Raw genomic sequence first — 20,316 nt, 5'->3', positions numbered from 1 at the left:
GTAGGATTAGACAAGCCCTTTGTGTAAAGTGCATAATGTCTTGCAGTCAGATTTAAAGACCTCCCACCCCCACCACCTTAGTCTTATTTGTTTCTTTGTTTGTGCGAGTATGCTTATATGAGCTATGTGTGTACACTAGTGTAAGCAAGTGTGTTGTCAAAGTGAAAAAGAAGAAAAAGTAGTCTTGCTTTACGGCACTCAGCGGCCTCCCCTCTCCTTCACAAGGAAGCCTGTCACTTGGCATTAGTGTTGCCGCACCAGCAATCATCATTCCATGCCTCCTGCTAATTGCAGGCACAGCTGGGTCTCAGCAGGACATGCTCTCTTTCTCTCTCGTGTTGAACTTTTTCTGCCTTTCTCGCTCTAAAATAGTGCAAAAATTGCACACAAATTTTTCATCTGTACTACGCAGACTACGGCTCAGACATACTTGTCCAGTGGTCTGCTTAATGGTCACTTAGCAAACAACAGCGATTTATATTATTATGACTTCTTTTTTGACACCAATTCAACTGTGAACAAGATGTGTTTTCAATGTATTTCAAAATTTAAATTAGCTTGTACTTAATGAGTAGTTGTGGATTTTAACAAAAATATAAGTTATTAATATTCCACATTTTTTTCTTTAATGTTAAAAACATCTTCACAGCAATTAAATCAAAGAAGTTGAAACATTTTCGCCTCAATTTCCGTCACAGTCTGCCGATTATGCAAACTGTGTGGAGTCTGATGTAAGTGACTCAAAATACAGATAATGAGGTTAACAAAATGCAAGCTTTTTATTGGGCTGTTGCAAAAATGGGACGAAAGAAAAAATCAGAAATCCAAGGGAAGAAAAAAAGCTGCAACTACAAAAGCGTAGAAGAAGGAAAAAAGAAATTAACAAAGACTAAAGGGAAGAAACCACTATTAAAAACAAATTCCCCTCTCCCCTCGGTCTATCCTTCAGGCTCGGGTCCTCTACCAGAGGCCTGGGAGCCTGAGGGTCCTGCACAGTATCTTTGCTGTTTTCCAATTACCACTGGGACCACTGTTACCTTCACCCTCCACCTCTTCTCTGTGCTCTTGGTACTTCTCCTGTTCCTTCTTCCTGATTTTGATGTCATTCGGTATCATCGTCCTCTGTTTGTCCACCACTATGTCCGGTTGGTTAGCCACCACCATTTTGTATCTGGAAGTGCCACAGGATCTTAGCTCGGTCATTCTCCACCATCCTGGGGGCGTCTCCCATGTTGACCTCGGGACTTCCAGCCAGTGGCGTGTCTAGAAAATTTTTGTTGGGGGGGCCAGGTAGGGGCACAGATTTGGAGAAGGGTGGCAGATTTAATTGGCAGATAATGTTTAAAAAAAAATTCTACCAACCCTTAACCATAATTCAATAATCCTATAAACCTAATAACCAAATGCACTTTTAACTCTTATTAGAATGAGATTTTAACCACTACGGTGCAAAGTTTTTAGATACTGCGTTGATAAAGTACAAGAGATACAATCAGTGCTTTGTCAGTGTTTACTCAGCATTCAAGGACATCAATATTTGCATAGCATTTTTACTGACATGTAGTGCACATATGTTTTGGGCAAAAACATTTTTGAAAATTAAAATACGAACATTTGTAACAAACAATTGACAAATTAGCCAATGCCAATGCAAAACTTTATCTGCCTGTTAAAAAAAGAAGATAATCTTCTCACAAACTGGTGTTTGATTTTGAAACAGGAAAAAAGTGGGGAAACAAATGAAAAGACTAACATTTGAATAAAACCTGAAAGCAAGTAAATACTTTCTATGCTGCCTTATGGTAAACTTTGGTAATATTGATAAAGAACAACACTGGCTGATGATGAAATACAGTCAGCTGGCATGGTGACACTGCCAGTATTAACCTGCAGGGCTGGACTGGGACAAAAAAATTGGGCATTTTTACTACAGACCGACCCACCAGGTATTAAAGCCATAAAGACTTTGAATGAAAACAAATGCTGTTGTGACAGTGATGTACAGTCTTTTTGGTATATGTATGATTTCTATACATTTTACGTCAGATAAAAACTTTAGTTGTAAGATTTAGATAATTATTTAATAAAAGCTAGATATTTTAAATGAGAATAAGAAAGAAAAGTATTTCTTTGTGCCCCACCTTTCCCTGTTAATGCCCTACCTGGCCCCCTGGCAAAACTTTGCTAGACCCGCCCCTGCACAGTTACCAGCTGTCAGCTACATAAAAAAGGACCCTGGTGTTATTTGTCTCTCAGAAACAGTTCATAACTTCCCTTCAACTCATTCATGTCACCTAAAAGGTAAACCTGTTTCTCCATCACCTGTTCAGCTCTGATGATTCAGTAAGGACATCTCCTGGTTTCATCTTCATGTTTCCCTCTCACCACATATCTAAACAGACATCATGACCAGCAGCTTTACAGCTGTGGCTCCAGCAAACATCAGCTGATACTAGAAATTAATATTAAATACATTCTAACAACAGCTGATCAAGCTTAAACGTGCTGCTGTTGTTTAGCGCAATATCCGCTGGTTTCCTCTTTCTGGCGCAAAGTGGGCGATAAATAAACAAGAGAGACGATCAGCTGATCATTGATCAGTTTCATGATTGAAGTAGCAACAGGAGAGGGAGGGGGAGAGAATGAGAGAAGAAGAGGCAGCTGTGCAGCGTAACGACAGAATAAATCCAGCTTTGTGTCTTTTTTCCATTCTAGCTAAAGTCCGGGACAAACTGCGTCTCTTCTCAGCTCAATACGAAACGCGTAATATTTTCTCTGAATGAGGGACCATTCCATTTTTTAAGGAGCCGTTGGCAACTCTACTAACCTTATGAATAAAATAAAGTTCACTATCAGTAACATCATAGCACCCACCCAGCTGTATAAAAACTCCGTCAAACTGGCTAGAACGCAGTATGAGTTATTGCAACTGACAGTAAAAAGTCAGCAACATGAAAATAAACTCCACCTAAACTTGGTTTATATCTGACCCAGATAGACTGCAGGTCATAACTTCTTACCTGAAGTTCAGTTCACCTGACACTCGGACTGGTGGCTGCCTCGGGTCTCTCCTCCTGCCTCCCCTTCCCTCATCCACCTGTTGCCTCTGTGGAAGCCCCGTCATAGCCACCACCAAACAACGGAGTTATTTCTACACATCGACCTGCATCTGGCCAATCCACCACCTCTCATTGTTCATGCCATTACAAAAAATAAATAAAAAATAAGTCACCGGGCACATGCCCGGTATGCCCGATGGCCAGTCCAGCTATGTTAACCTGCAACCAAATCTGCAGCTCCATACAGCAATGTTACGACTTAGATTATATCTTATAACTCATAACTCTTATGTTAGCTGCCCTCAGTAGCATACTGTCTGAAATATTCCACAGCTGCAATAATTCTTTAAGTGTTATTTTTTCCTTGGTATTCTAATTTTACCGAAGTTTACTAAACTCAACAAACTTAATATTACTTACCGGGACATTTATTCTGTCCTCATTTTCTTTCACCGAAAAATTGTTTCCTGCAGTGCCGTCTTTCGCGCTTGGCTCTCCTACCTTTGCTAACGTGATGCGCATAGCGCAGAAGCGATGCTGCATTCACTTACACTCGGATATCTGAGCGTCACCGTGAAAACATAATCGGACATTTGATATTTGATTGAATTTTATTGTTTTGCCTTTGGGGTGGCACCTGGGGTGGCCAGTCTGGTTTGGGGGGTGGCCTGTGCCCCCCCAGGCCACCCCGCTGGACACGCCATTGCTTCCAGCCCATACTCAGCACAGATGTCCCTGTACACTATGCCGGCCACTTGCTTATGGCGTTCCATGTATGCCCTGCCTGCTAGCATCTTGCACCCTGCTGTTATGTGCTGCATTGTCTCAGAGAAACAGAACACCTGCATAATTAGCGTGGCTTGATGGTTTAAGCTGTGAACACACTGCCAAATCTTTGTCCCTGTCCTGTCCCTCTTTATTCACTCCTCACTCTGAGTGTTGACTCCCACATATTCCTGCTCCACTATAACACTGGGACTTTACTGAAACACAACAGAACAGAAGTGAACTTAGTGAACTGTGAGAGGAAGAGAATCCCAACGTAAAACACATACAAAGATACATCTTGTTTCCTTTTTTAAAGTGAGACAGATAGGTTCCAGTGTTTGCGTTCATTACATTCATGTTGCTTTCTTTTACTTTCAACAGGCACCATAACATAACATATGTCTGTTTAATACAGCTTTTAACAGGATTATATTAGTGTGTTAGAATAATATCTGAATGTTATAAGTTAAATTAATGTACACAATGTTCCCACTCTCATGGTTTCCTCTTCAGACACTTGCAATAAAATACGAAAAGACAAATAGTTTAACAGAACGTTAACAGAAAGTTTTGCCAGAATTAAATCCCCTGTCCAGACTATTTGGCAAGCTGTACAACTTAACTCAAAATACAACGACACCAAATCTTGAAAGAACAAATTAATTAAGTAAATTAAGTAAAAGCAGGCGGCTTTGATCAGGACCCTTTTTCTGCTTTCCACGCAGCACATCCCCCCTTCTGTCCCCCACACAGCCGTAACTCTTTCAGAAGAACATCCACCATGTTTTTATGAACTTCAGCAATTTATATATAAGCCTTGGTGTTTACCAGTGGCCAGTGTTAAGGCCAGAGCGCATTCAGAATAGAAACAGTTCTATGAGTAATACAAAGACCTTTAACTGGAGGCTGTGTGACTCCCTTGTTTCAGTACGTTGCTGTGTTCAAAAGGAGAGACAGAGCATATGCAACGGGGTTTTATAGGCACCAATATCAGGCAGTTCACACCCCCTAATTAGTCAGTGGTCATTCAGATCTGTCTCAGGGTGCTGAGGCAAGGTCTCAGGTGGAATTACCTAATAGCAAAGCTTGTTAGAGGTTTGCACGAGTAGGCATAAAGTTGGACTCCAGGAACTACTGTATTTCTTACAAAACACAGTATTCTAATATCAAAATAAAATTAAAAGTAGCAAATAAGGTAGCAGGCCGTGCAAAATGTTTTGGTCCAAACAACATATTGACAGTGATGTCTACTTTAAGTACATTAACAAACTGACCAAATTACCACTGAAAGCATTGAAATAAATAACAAAGAAGTAAGACTATAATTTTACTTTTTAGATAATTTGAGTACTAAATAATAAAATCATTGTTTAATAAATAAATAGTGAAATGTGTACTCTCTCATGTGTTTTTGTTCAAGGTTGTATTTACTGCACACACACACACACACACACACACACACACACACACACACACACACACACACACACACACACAAGAGGCAGAAAGAGGCAAAGTCCCCCGATTCCTTGTAATCTCTTTGTACCCACCATAATGTGGCCCCTACTCAGCTTCAACATTCCTGTCACTCTGCAGCATAAAGGCTCATGAATAGCCCCACAAAGGAGGGCCTCTGACCTAACAAATTGGTTGGCTTTTTTGAGATTTTCTGAGTGTGTGTGTGTGTGTGAGGGTGGGTGTGGGTGTTTATAAGGGCTGATTTATGGTCTGGTTGAACAACTTCTGACTATGTTAGAGACACAGTGGAGGGCTGAGTGAAAATGCAGTTGTCATTGTTTTGGTATCGTTTAAATAAACAGGGTAATAAGGCCTTTTTGCACATCTTTTCTGAGAAGTTCTTATGTACAGTTAGCAAATTATGACATGAAGTGGGTTTAAATATTGGATTGCATGTGTTGAAAAACAGTCACACAGAGCCCCCCATAATCTGATGTAAGCAGGGTATTTGGAGAGAGATTCTGAAGGTATTTCAAAGTCTGAATAATTATTTATTAGCTGCTTTCACTCACAGAGAAATCAGTATAACTACTGTCATCTGTAGTTATAAAGAGGTAATCAGACTTAAATATGCAAAACTAAAGAAGTCAGTTGCTTCACCAGTTTGAGGTTAATATCACACATTTAGCATCATCCCTCATCTAGCAAACCTTACTGTGAAATAAAAGGATTTTATAATGGCCAGTAACCAGAAACTTCTTAAAGTCAAAGCTGTGAAGAAAGCGAAGTGCTATGTCTAACCATATCAATAACACTGGTTTATAGTGATGCAAGCCATCAGACAGGTCACTAGGTTAGGCATTATTAGGTATATTATTTCACTTATCACATCACTCAGTGATTCTGTTGCAATACACATTTAATTGAAAATGTTTAGATGCCTCGGAGCCATCATCTAGTCAGTTCAATTCATTTTCATTTATACAGCACCTTGATCTTTCTGAGTGAACTTTCTTAAAACATCAGCATATCTATTGGATCCCACTCCTACAAGGCTGCTTAAAGAGGTCTTAACATTAATCACTGGTCCAGACTTAAATATGATCAGTTTATTTCAACATAGTCCTTCAAGATGGCCGCAATTAAACATCACTTACAAGCTAGAGCTTTTAAGCAATGCCATGCTAGAGCATGCTGTAGGTATTAAAACTACTATGCTGCAGTGGTTTGTATCATATCTATCTAATAGACTCCAGTTTGTGCATGTAAATGGAGAGTCCTCTTCACACACTGAGGTTAATTATGGAGTCCCACAGGGTTCAGTGCTAGGACCAATTCTGTTTACGTTATACATGCTTCCATTAGGAAGTATCATTAGAAGGCATAGCATACATTTTCACTGCTATGCTGATGACACCCAGCTCTATTTATCCTAACATATCCTTCAATGTGCATATTAAATAAATATGTAGGATTTGCACAATCTCTCTAAAGTTAGAAAGAAACTGTCTCAAAAAAAAAAACTAGTTTGCGCATTTAGTACATCTTGGCTGTAATTCATCATTATCAAGATGTCCTAAAAACTCCCTGAACAGCCTTCAGGCAAAATGCTGTCGTGAGAGTACTAACATGGACTAGCCAGAGAGAGCATATTTCTCCTGTACTATATCCTATATATCTGAATCGAAATTTAAAATCCTTCTCATTGCATACAAGGTCTTAAATAAAATGGTGGTGCGTAGAGACATATGCAACCCTTTTATGCAGCACCCAACTCCTGTGCACCTTTTTGTGTTTTTAATGCGTTTTTGTTGCATCTTCCTGCAACACATGCCTGCAATGTCAGTCGTCAATCCTTTTTCTTATTTTGTATATATTTCGCTTGTTGTGTGTGTATCCATTTGGACTGTATATATTTCTGCTGTTTGCTATATGTTCCTGCTGGGCAGTATTTATATTTTATTCAAGCACAGTTGGTGTGGAGCAGCTACAACTTAATTGCACATGTACAATGATAATAAGGGGCTATCCTATTCTATTCTATAATCAGGCCAAATCTTATCTTAAAGACCTCCTATGAAACATATCACTTTATCAAGATTTTTCTCATCTAGAAGCATTGTAAGGCTCATCCAAGTAATGTCTTCACTTCTGTGGAGCTCAAGTCTTAAATGGTGAGTCTTCTTCACACAATTAAGCTCATTTTAAAGTACCACAAGGGTACTTTTTTGCTGGGACCAATTCTCTTTCCATTATACGTGCTCCATCAGGCAGTATAATTAGAAGGTCTAAAGTGTCTAACCACATGATTACTCTGAATAGCATTATCTTGGCCTCCAATAACACTGTGAGATATCCTGAAGTCAGTCAGTCCTACATGTTTCAGAACTGTCAAAAATATCTCTGAAATTAGGATTATCCTGTCAGGGTGATGCTGAAAGACTAGTTCATGCATTAATTACTTCTAGCCTCAGCTACTGTAATTCAGTATTACCAGGTTGTTATAAAACTAACTGAAAAGTCTTCCGTTGATCCAAAATGCTGGCATAGCATTTTGGATTTGGCAATACTGAAAGGAACTAAAAAGAAAGCATATTTCTCCAATACTGGCTTCTCTTCATTGGCTCCTTGTTAAATCCTGGATCAAATTTAAAATCCTGCTCCTCACATACATGAATAGTCAAGCCCCATCTTATCTTAAAGGCCTCATAGTACCGTAGTACCCCAATAAAGCACTTCTCAGACTGCTAGCTTACTAGCGTGGAGTGGAACCTTCTCCTTTCAGGCCCTCTGGAACACGCTCCCAGTTTGGATTAGGGAGGCTGACACCCTCTTTACTTTTAAGATTACAGCGGTCCCTGGTTTATCGCAGGAGTTACGTTCTAAAAATAACCCGCGATAGGTGAAATCCGTGAAGTAGCCAATTTCATTTTTTACAATCATTACAGATATTTTAAGGCTGTAAAACCCCTCACCACACACTTTATACACTTTTCTCAGACAGGCACGAAGATTTTCACACTTTTCTCTCTTGTTTAAACTCTCAAAGTTCAAACCTTCATAGAAAAATAAGAATGAAACCAAAGATCAAACCCTGTTTTCAGGTCCAGAACATGGGAATTAATGAATCAATGGTATGAAAGTGGAGGAAGCAAGAAGAATGAGTTGAGTAACGTTTGACATATCTGACTGTTTTGTTTCGCTTGATGCGCCTTATGGTCTGAAAAATACAGTAACTTCTACCTTCCTTTAGCATGTCCAGAAGTTCAAGTTTTCCATCTTCCTCTGCCTTTTGGGTGCTGTTGCAGGTGCCTTTGATGGTGCAAAACGTTTCATCAACATTGTTGTGTTTTATGGGGAGAAAACTTACAAACATACAGTACAGCACTTCAGAGTCACACTGCTAGGATCGAAGATTTATGTAAATCCGTCAAGCAGAACGCATTCTGTACTGTACAGGATACGGAGATTGATTGACAATGGTCTACAGCCTGCATCCTGACAATGGTCAGCATGCAGAATACAATGCGCTGTAAAAAAAAAAAAAAAAAAAAGCATGCAAAAATGCAAAAAAATCGGAGCAGCGAGGCTGTGAAAAGTGAACTGCGTTATAGCGAGGGACCACTGTACACCTAAAGCTTTATAGTTTCATAGTTAGGGCTGGTGATCACATGACCCTGAATCTCGCTTGTTTTATAGTGTAATTTCTTTACGTTGTTGCATTAATGCAAGTTATTATATTGCTGATGACAGCAATATAATAATCTTCAATGCAAAAAATTTCATTAAACAGCTGAGTAGGTAGTTGGGGAAGGTTTCGGGGGTTTAGAGGTGTACTGCAAATCCTGCTGGTGGCAGTGCCCCCCACTGCCAAGCACCATCTGAAGACTGGGGTGTGAACATGCATGAGGTTTGCGTGTAGCAGTGGCAAGAGCTGGTGTCAAATGGGGGCAGGAGGTTGCTCTATCGCCCATCTTTTGCTCAAAGAGGGATGGACCAATTTTATACATGTGTATGAGGCAGTGTGCTTGTGTGTGTGTTTAGTGTTGTACAGGGTGTGCATGTTGCCCAAGTGTAGGTAGAGCTTCATCAGACTGTTGTGAGGTGACAAAACACACACAAATGCACTAACACAGTCAAGGCTGTCGAGCAAATCGGGGCCCATGATTCAGATGGAACTCGTTAGAATGTCACAGATTTTGATCCCTGTGGGGTTATGGCATTATGTATGCAGAGCCATATTACGCTTATTTTGGCTGTCTGCAAGAGCTAGCCCCCTGCTGATCCCCATGCAGCCTAAAAAAGAGAGCTTGGGAGAATTTGTTTTTTTTTCTCATGCTTTTCTTTTGTTATCTCCAGACATAAAGCGAGAGGGGCCAACACTGTTCATTTGACAACCTTAGTCAAAGTGATTTTCAAGTTTGTGGATGCCACAATTTGTTCACCCTATCCTGAAAAAGTCAGATCTCTTCCTGCATGGTTTGACAGTAAAGTGGCTTTGAAATATTTGTAGCTCAGATAGCTGCGTTTTAGAGAAAGTGAAGAGATTTCTCCACAAATTTGAAATGGGCCCATAGAGCCCAAATTTTAAACAGAAGTTGTTGTTAATTAACAGGAAAAGTATGTTTACTTATGCATGTATGTATCTTTTCAATAATTATGGGTGGTATGGTGGTGCAGTGGATGGCACTACTGTTCCACAAGGTGCCTGCCTGGCACCTGTGCCTGTATGGGTTCCCTCCAGGTCTCCCTACGGGAGCTCAGATAGTCTCCAGCCCTTCACAGTAGCATCACAGAACTTTTTCCCACACCAGTACTTTTTTAGATATATATTCTGCATTTTTCAGAGTTAATTGGACAATCTAATATAACAGAAGGATTATATTTAATACTTAAATGAAAATTATTGGCAAACAGACTCTCAGACTGGAGTCTAGTATGGTTGCTGGTGTCTGCCAGCTGTACAGGCATTCATGTCCAGTGTACACTGAGTTCTCAGACACCTAGCACTTTGTGGACAAAGCTGTTTTCACCTTGTCTGAAATGTTCCTATGATCCAATTTCTTTCACACAATACACAGCATGTTTTACTTTGAAAACTGTCAAGTATAGCGCTGAATTTGTTTAGATTTTATTACACTTTTGGATTTATCACACTTGTTGAAAACAAGTTTTAAAATTTGGGGGGGTTTTAAAACCCACCCTCCTTTGTTCTAAATAAGCTCTATTCACTAGCTGGGCCCTCATTTTAGGTTTGACAGCGTTTTGGTAGGTAAAGGTGATGCTTGGACATGAATTGAGCTGCGGTTTGGGGAAGGCCTCGAAGGGGACTGGCGACAGCGGCCTGGCAGATCCCCGTGTACTAAATAGGAGTGAAGAAGTTAAAGAATTGAGAACAAGGAGGGAGGGAGGGTGGGGCACGTAAACGAGAATGAACAGTTTGCAGAACTGGGGAGAGATAAATGACAACCGGAAGGAGCATGTTTGGAAGCGTGGTCCCGCTCCTGAAATCCCGATACATAATCTCCAATAAATACTGAACATCTTCTTACTAACCATGTCTTATAAAAGAGCCTCACCATTTTTACAGAGTTTTATAGAAAATTTCTAAAGACAAACTAGATGCTAACTGGACTGGTACTTCTGTAGCACTTTTCTTCTCCGTTTGAACAATTCACCCATTCACACATTGATATAAGCGCCCTTTTAAACCTAACATTCAAACAATCTTGGGGTCCAGTAGCCTACACAAGGATAGTCCTTTTCCACTAGTACTTACTTGGATTGGCTTGGCATGGCTCTACTTGGTTTTTAGGGTTTTTCATTACATCGTAGTACCTGGTACCAGGTACTTTTTCAGTGCCTACTCAGCATATGTTAGGTGGTACTCCATTGTAATGAAATCACATTCACTTGCCTCGAGCTGCATTGAGTCGAGCCGAGTAGGAGCAAAAGGCCTGTTAGATTGGTGGTGGACCTGCTGTAGCACCTGAGACACAAATGGCTTTACAACTGATGCAACATACGACTTTAACACAGATAAATGTTTGTTTGGGTCTTTCTTTCTTTCTCTATGCAACTTATAACTACTCACTGTTGGTCTGCACTATAAAATTGGTATTAAATTCAAACTGGCATTAAAAAAGGTTTTAAATCTGATGAAACTCGCAGGCATTATGTGTACACCAGATGTCCCTGACAGGCTTCCAAAATGCTAGTCATGGCAGCAAGAAGTCTTGTGACGTAACTGTCAAGTCCTTTTTTTATATAACATTAAGAAAACTAAAACAGAGCAAGCACAAAATGGCTGCTGCAAAAATGGCTGCAGATGGGACCTGTGCAAAGTCTCTTCAAAGGGAGAAGTGAAGGAGGGGCGGGTGATGGCAAGAGCAGCCAGTCAGTGGATCAGTCACTCCAGGCCTGGCCTCTCGGTGGGGGGTTGTGCTTGGGGCGAGATCACAGGCCTGCTGCCTCCCTGATGCCTTCACAGGCACACAGCAACAGATAGGAAGCTGTTGGCACCAGGTTGCCTCACTTATTCACCCCAGCACTGCTTCAGCACAATCATCTTTTCTGTAACCCATGTCCTCATTTACGGAGCTTGACCTACATGTAGACCTGGTGTCTTCATCGTGTCAGCCAGTCTGAACACCAAAGCAGGTTATGGTCTGCTTTGTTCTGTTCAAAAATGGATACATACGGAGTAGTTTTTGTGCTACTCATCGAGGTCATCGTTGATAGATAAAATAATATCTTAGCTTACTGTCACATCTACATTTTCTATAATTATGTGTATTGTGGCTCTGCGGGTCACGCTCAACAGTGGCACATAATAACTGGGGAAATGGGAGAAAACATGGTAATGTGGTATATCCTATGGTTCCAAATAAACTTTTACATTAAGCTTTAAGCTTTTATATGTATTTATTTCATTGGTGACTAACCCAGTCACCAATGTAAAAAAGGCATCTTAAAAAGTTCTTCATTCATTCATAATTTAATTCCAAAGGGCAATCTTTTGTATATTCTATAGGCAACCCTTTTTGTTTTAATGTCTTCAGTACTGCTTATGGATCATGAAAATCAGAAATCCAGTATCTCAATATGTTGATTTTAAGTAAATTAATAATTAATGTATTTTGTAGGAAAATATGTACAGCAGCATGGCGAAAGAAACGTTTGAGGCTAGTGTCAGATCAAGAGCCACTATGCCAAGATCCAAGAGTCTGGAACAAGAAGTCCAAGTTGTTTTAAGTCCAGTATGACGTTTCTAGAGTCTGTGATGATTTGTGGTGCTATGTCCTCTGCTGATTCTGGTGGTGGTTGGTCCACAGTGTTCTAATAAGTCAAACAGCAATGCAGCTGTCTATTTGGAGATCTTATGTCGTAGAATAGGAAATTGTTGGTAAACTGGTGCCAGGGTACAAAAAAGGGCCTCAACGCCTGTGATGAAATCACAGGAGCTCTGCTAGAGAAGAGTGTGGCAGTTAGTGAAGATATTGTAATGATGAGTCGGGGATTAATCTGGTTTTGTATTATGTGTTATAGCAGGCAGAGCGTGGACAAGGGACAGAGTGGGCAGGTTGTGAATAGGTAAGGGGGAGCTCTCGCTGCAGCAGCGCTGAGCAGTTTCAGAGGATAGCACTGTCAGATTAAGGGTGGCACATATAAACATTTGAGGGGGTCAAGGCTGGGGTCAGGGTTCGTGGATGCTACTTGGACCTTTTATTTACTCGGCAAGTCAAGCTATCACACAAGAGAGTAACATTATGGTGTCAGAATATGGAGTGCTGTCATCAGAGAACTGACGGCACAAGGTATAAGGCTTTACATTACAGGACTCGGAAAGGTAGGTGATAATGAGAGTGTGGGAAGTTTCCACACACAGAGTTAGCCCAGCAATTTCATCTGAAAAATTACTCATAGGGAAAAAAGTTAGGAAGAGAAGAAAAACAAAATCCCACCCAAACCTGTCCTGCTGAAACCAGCAGCACATCTCATGTGTGCTGAGTCAGCTTTATGGTAAGATAACCACAAAAGACAACGAGTGACTATTTCTAAATAGTTAATACTAGAATTTGACAATACTGTAAAATGAAGCATTTAGAATCCTTTTAACAGGACACTCTTTTCCCCTAATGTGGAATGACATAAGAAAAACGCTAATTGAATCCAACTTTCATGCTAGATTAAGCAAATATGGGTTGTGGCAGCACTGTCTATTACAGCTCAGTAATAAAGTGGTAATAGTAGGGTAATAAGGCAGAAACAGAACCTAATAAGTTATTACCATTCAAAGATCCAGCATGCAGCACGTAGCACCAAGCCACCTGCTTACATACTGAACATTAAAGCAACCACGACCATCTATGGTAGTTCTCTGAGCAACAATTTCACAGATACAGATTGCCCTTTGTACCATTATAATTTTTGTATAAAGTAAAATAATTAGTCCAAAATAACATATACGTTGGGATATTCAATGTCTATCATTAGAAATAAACAAATACAAAATTAATTGGGGGTGCGGGGAGCTATACTCTTAGTACACCACACATCCAACCCCCTCACATAAACTGTTATAACTAGAGTGCTTATATATAACAGATACAGACAGACACACTCACATTCACACCCATGGGCAATTTAGAGTTACCAATTAACCTATCCCCACTAACTGCATGTCTTTGGACTGTGGGAGGAAGCCGGAGTACCCGGAGAGAACCCACACAAACACAGAACATGCAAACTCCACTGTGCTGCCCTGCCAGAGTGAAAGCTATGGGAGATTTTAGACATGTTAGATTGTGTGAGTGGCGTGATGGTGTAGTGGTTAGTACTATTGGCTGAAATCAAGACGGTTTATGGTTTGAACCCTGGCTGGGTTTTCATAGTCATTTTAATATATCATTACATTCCAAATAGTTTCTTTATGCGTCTTTCAAATCAAGTAATTTATCATATTCAATAGACATTTCCTCCCTCTAAACATGCATATACCCCCTCCCCCTTCATTTTCATTCCCTTTTTTCTCCAGACTCCCATCCATTCTGCTGTGACCCTGACTGTGCAAAGTGAGTCGGCTTGTATTAGTATCACCCTACACTCATCACTGTCCATCAATTAGGCTGACACCAGCAAGGGCCCAAAGAGAAACATCTGCAGCTGCTGTGCTCGGAGCGCACTGTGCCTCACAGAGCTTACTGTTTGTCTAAGCCAAGGAGTCAATGCTAGTTTGAAAATGGAAATACTGATGTAATTGGTCGATGGATGGTACCTTGATACTACATGATGTGGAATGCTATGGCTAAAGTAACAAATACTACAACCAGTGGTTTTCTTAGTCTTGATTGGGATGCATCTAGGTGTGCTATTTTTAAAATCATTACTAACGTAGTAAATGACATCACAGAACAAACCAAGACTAATTTAATTACATGAAAGCAAAGAAATGTAAATGGAAGCCAGACAGTATTCCCCCAGAAAAGTTACTGCAGGTTAGGTATTAAAGTACATTAAAATTACTTTAGAAGGCTTTATCAGAAATGACTAATAGCTGCTAATCATTATGCTAACTTATGCTTCCTGTCGGAAGTAAGGAGACTCTAGCATGAAACAAAGCACCATTCTCCACACCATTAGACAACCACAAAGGCACTGCTACAAGGCAGGTAGCCATGGTTTTAGTCAAAAACCTAACCCTACCAAGCATCCAACAGAAACTGGTATTCATCAGAGCAGGCAATATTTTTCTACATTCCTGATTTACTATCCATCCATCCACCCTTTCTTTCTCTCTCGCTCATTTCCTTTCTTTGTCAGTATTCCGTCCATCTGCTCAACACATTCTTTTCATTCATTACATACATACATACACTTTCACCTCTACCCTTAATCACCCAAACCTGCTCTTCATTCTTTCCAGCCTAAGCTCTTGGGTCGTGTCCAAATTCATGGGCTGCATCCTCCTGAGGCCGCATTTCTAGACCGATTACGTCACAGCGACGCGCCGAAGGCGGTCCAAATTCGTAGACTCCTCTGAATGCAGCCGACAAATGCGTCCTCCTTTTCCCCGAATTTGAAGGATGGGTCGGGTGTGTCCTTCGTGGCCTACCATATCCCAGAATTCATAGCGCGGCCCAGCCAAACTCCAGTTTCCAACAATGGCGGCCGCTACTAAGTTTTAAAATTACTCTTACTAATCTTTCTGGGTCACAAAATAAACTTTTAACATATTTTCAGGTGAGAAAGTAGCTGTGTAAACATCAAATATCTGCTCGGTTTATCAAGATATCGCATATTTGCTAAAGTGCTTCGACATTTTCAGAGACGTCTGCTACCCACCAGCTCGATAGCTAGCCGGGAGCTCGAGGGTTACTGGAGCCGCCGAGAACGGCACAACTCCCGGCACATCATTTTCAGATCACCGCGGACTTTCGCTGCTCGGGTTAAACGTGATATATAAGTCACTTAGACAACCTAAAAATGTTATTGTTGGGCTTTTTTCAGTGTTTTGTTTGTTCGTGAGTAAATCGGTTTGGCTGAGATTAAAGTTATTCGATTAGATTAGATAAAATAAAACTTTATTAATCCCCCGGGTGGGTTCCACCTTGGTTTTCACACAGCTGACTAAACGTCAAACAGAAAACTGATTAAACAGTAGTATGAGACGGTCGAGAGTTTACGCCAGTGTCCTGTTATATTTTAGACAGCAAGGAGCAGACGGCAAGTTTATTAAACTCCACCGAGACAGCGGTGACGCTAATCAGAAGGCTAGACCGTCCAATTTCACGGCCGTTTACTTCCGGCCTACCCGACCCTCTGAGGACCCGGCCCACATAGACCGCGAAGGCCGGGCCCTCAGGAGGATGCAGCCCATGAATTTGGACACGACCTTGGTCTAGCCAGTTGTGTGCTGTTTTTACAGGAAGGCAAGTAGAACCAATTGCTAAGATGACTGCCAAGCCTGTTCAACTTGCCTGTTTTATGGCCATGGTTAGAACTCCTGTCCCCTCTCCATCGTGGTTTCTTGCTGTTGTATTAAAGGAATAATTAAGAACTTTTTCAAAGACCATCCTCACGTTACCCACATGATTCGCGGGGGGAAACTTTTCCGTTACGATGCTAAATCACTGTAATTCATTTACCCTCTAATGCTAGCTGCATTTCTATACGAAGTGTAGGTCTAACTGATCTCAGAACAGTAACAGCTGAGCCAGTGGCAGCTTGCCTCGCATGCTGCTCTCCCATCAGTTTACAGTCACAATTCACATGTACAAACTACTAGAAAAGAGCTGCTGGGCTCTCAGGAAATTGATGAACTGATTTAGTTTAAGAAATCAGTCACATTGGTCTTTGCAGTAGCCCTTTTTCACCAATCATAATGGGGGGCTCAGCAGTCCTGAGAGGTGGATTTGACTAAATGGTTTCATTAAATCCAGTTTAAGTTAACTTATATAGCATTTATACCCAAGTGGCCTCACGACCGCCTCTCTGTTTTGGTGGATAATGTAGCTCTTTTTAAGATATCAGTCTCCAGTTTGCACTGGGGCTGTTTGAAACAGAGTGTGAAGCAGTGGGAATGACAAATAGCATTTCCAAGTCTGAGGCCATGATTCTCAGCCAGAAAAGGGTGGCTGGAGCACTCCGGGAAGGGGATAAGTTGCTACCACAAGTCGAGGAACATTGTTCCTTTGGCCTCTTCCTCATCAAACCCAGAATTATCCATCGGATTGCAAAACAGAGAAGCATGATTTGTCACTACAGAGAACACCTCTTCACTGCGCTAGAATCCCGTGGTGCCATGCTTACACCACTGCATCCAGTGCTTTGCATTGCGCTTGGTGATGTAAGGCTTAAATGCAGCTTTTTGGCAATGGAAACTCATTCCATGAAACCTTCTATGCACTGTTCTTGAGCTGATCTGAAGGCTGGAGCTCTAAAGGAATTGACTGTGCAGAAAGTTGGCAACCTGTGTGCATTATGCACCTCAGCATCTGCTCACACTGTGCTGTGGACATAGAAGTGATTGGAACACCAGAATTAAATTATTTGGATGGGTGAGTGAATACCTTTGGCTATGTAGTGATGTCCTTCAGCAAACACAGTAAACAAATATGTAAGGCAGCCTTTATTCATTTGCTCATTAAAAATATCCTGTCTCAGAGTGACGCTGAAAAACTAGTTCATGCATTTATTACTTCCAGGCTGGACGACTGTAATTCATTATTATCAGGAAGTCCTAAAAACTCCCTGAAAAGCCTTCAGTTAATCCAAAATGCTGCAGCAAGAGTCCTGACAGGGACTAGAAAGAGAGAGCAGATTTCTCCTGTTTTGGCTTCCTGTTAAATCCAGAATTCAAAATCCTGCTCCTCACATACAAGGTCTTAAATAATCAGGCCCATTGAACCAAATCACCTCATACCCATATGGAAAAGAAATAGAAAAAACTTATAAAAGACTTGCATCAGATGTGGCCTACTTCATATAGTGAATCATATAAGGCGTATATGAAAGTGGCCACTTTCATATATTGTTTTAGTAAGTATCCAAAACATACAAGTTTCACTTATATAATTTTTCAATGGATCTTATATCTGTTTTCACTCTTGTATGCTTTTTATACAAGTTTCACACAAGACAGATACAAACTTTATAAGATTTATATATATCTTTTCCATATGGGGAAGTCAACATTAAGTATGATGAACTGGTTCTGATGTTTTATTAATAAGAAAAGTAAGAAACTGAGATTCTGCATCCAAGAAGAAGGCAGCAGCAGGGAGAATTTCACTGTTTCATCCAGGAGCTGAAGCTGCCGCTTTCATACGTATTTCAGGAGGGCAGTTTGGACTTTAGTTAGCAGAGGTGGGACCTCATCTAAAGAGGCAAAGAAATCGTTTCAGAGAGCCGACTGGTCTGGAGTAGAGTAGCTGTGTGTCTGAGTTGAAATAGGATTATTTATCACTGAACTTGTTGAAAATGCAGTGACCTGAGTCGTCAGATCTGTGTATTTGGATTCCAGCAATCAAAAATAAAGGGCAGGAAATTTGTTCAGTGAAATTACGCAGCTAGAGTCAACGGCTGCATTAAGAATTGGTAAGTCCAAAACACAAAATATTTGAATAGATTTTACACGTCTAGTGTGTAAACGCCTTCTCAATGGTACACAGCAAGGATGAAATTATCCTTTTTTTTCAGCCAAAAGCACCATCGCAATAATCTCTACAGAGGTCAAGTTATTGTTTAGAGCTAAAATTGTGCATTTCACAGAGAATCACTTGACACTACAGTGGTGTATGTTTGTGTGTATTTTACAGCAATGGTACACGAGCACAATGACCCTTATAGGAACATGGCTGACTGACCGTGTGGACCTGCAGCTCCATGTTTATCAGTTGAAGGTTCTCATTAGAATTGTCAAGGTGAGAATTACTTGCTATTATAAACTCAGCAAAAAAAGTAAGGAAATTTGTGTTTGGCTAATTTTTCCTTCATTGTAACACTGCTTCTAGCCAATAGATCTTATTCTCTTAGCCTGTTTATTTTCCCTTAAATATTGCAACAGTTATAAGGAAAATGTATTTGTGGGTTAACGACAGAATTGAGCCTATTGGTTGTGCCCATGAAAAAACTTCGACCCTGCTGCAGTGTTCGCTTGGTGTCTGATTAAAGCATGCCCTATTTGACTTATCTGAATAGGGTACCTGCCATATGGGCATGGGTATCAAACTCCAGTCCTCCAGGGCTGGTGTCCTGAAACTTTTCCATGTGTCCCTGCTGCAACACACCTGAATAAAATTAGTAGGTCATTAGCAAGACTCTATAGAACTTGATTGCATGCTTAGGTCGCGACCCCCAACCCTATTCAAGTAAATAAAAGTGAAGTAGCATGTTTGAAAAAACGTACTTCTAAACATATTTTTAGTTCACCATGTTCATTCATTCATGAGCTGCTGTAACAGGAATCAAATGGCTGAATTGCCACCTCAGCGTGAAGTCAAGTTCTATAGAGTATCAATTAAGGGAGAATAAAAGAATATACATACACACACGCACGCACGCACGCACACACACACACACACACACACATATATATATATATACACACACACACATATATATATATATATATATATGCTATGTAGGAGCGAACGTTAAAAAAATGTTAAAAAACAAGATGGACAGCGTTTTACACAGGTTAGCCTTTGGCTTAGCAGTTAGCCCCGCTCTATGTCTCCTCCACTGTCGGATGTTACTGGTGCGAAGCTCAGTTGCTTCCTGGAAATAGCCGGCGTAGTATACCGAGCCTATGTAGAAGATCCAAAGTGGTCGCATCTACTACATCTATTGTTTAAGCAGACTTTAACGGTGCTATCATCAGCCAGTGCAGCTGCAGCTTAACAGGGCACCACTATCATCATCATATTAATAAGATGTACTGATGTTCACCTAAACTTTTGTTTACCTAATTTGAAGGCCGACTCAAGACCTGATGATTTCATTAACACCTCAAGAGGCTAAGTGGATGAGTCAGGGACTCACCAACCCAATCAGCTTACATGCTTTTTTTATATTTCCTGCGAAGCCAGGAATGTCTCTGCTAATCATTTTTCATTTTTCTCTTTGAGATAGAAAAAGTACCGTGACTTCCGCCTTCAAGGGGTACTGGACTCTACGCTAAACACTAAGATGTACGAAACTGTAAGAAACCGACTAACCTTGGAAGAAGCCACGGCATCGGTGAAAGAAGGAGGGATGCAAGGCATTTCAATGAAGGACAGCGATGAAGAAGATAACGACAACTAGATCAAAAGAGTTGAAATAATAATAATAATTTCAGTGTTTTTCAAAGGGTCAGGTATATTGCCTGACAGTCCACACCAGTCCTTCTATAGAGTCAAAATAATTTGGCCTGTTCCCTCCATTGCTTGGTTTTAGTTTTTCTGTTGCCAATACTTCCACAATTCTGTTAAATTTATGACATTTATTATTATGTTTATACTATTATGTATCTTTAAACACCTTCAAG

At 40.6% G+C, this 20,316-nt stretch overlaps 1 protein-coding gene across 4 annotated transcripts in view; it reads left to right on the top strand.

Annotated features, from left to right (window-relative positions):
* The window catches only part of LOC146631433 (calcium-dependent secretion activator 1-like), a 342,226-nt gene extending 322,133 nt beyond the window's left edge, over positions 1-20,093 (top strand). For all 4 annotated transcript variants that reach the window (XM_085352951.1, XM_085352948.1, XM_085352949.1 and 1 more), the window contains 2 exons: positions 18,605-18,709; positions 19,920-20,093. In XM_085352951.1, the coding sequence (XP_085209077.1) occupies positions 18,605-18,709; positions 19,920-20,093 (279 nt within the window). The remainder of the gene's footprint in view (positions 1-18,604; positions 18,710-19,919) is intronic.
* The last annotated feature ends 223 nt before the right edge of the window (positions 20,094-20,316 follow it).

The sequence above is a fragment of the Diplotaxodon limnothrissa genome, linkage group LG5 (assembly GCF_057381915.1).
Source record: "Diplotaxodon limnothrissa isolate DT_005_m linkage group LG5, D_limnothrissa_male_GT1.1, whole genome shotgun sequence".
NCBI lineage: Eukaryota > Metazoa > Chordata > Actinopteri > Cichliformes > Cichlidae > Diplotaxodon > Diplotaxodon limnothrissa.
The sequence above is the reverse complement of the archived record's forward strand: the minus strand, read 5'-3'. Positions and strand labels throughout refer to the sequence as shown.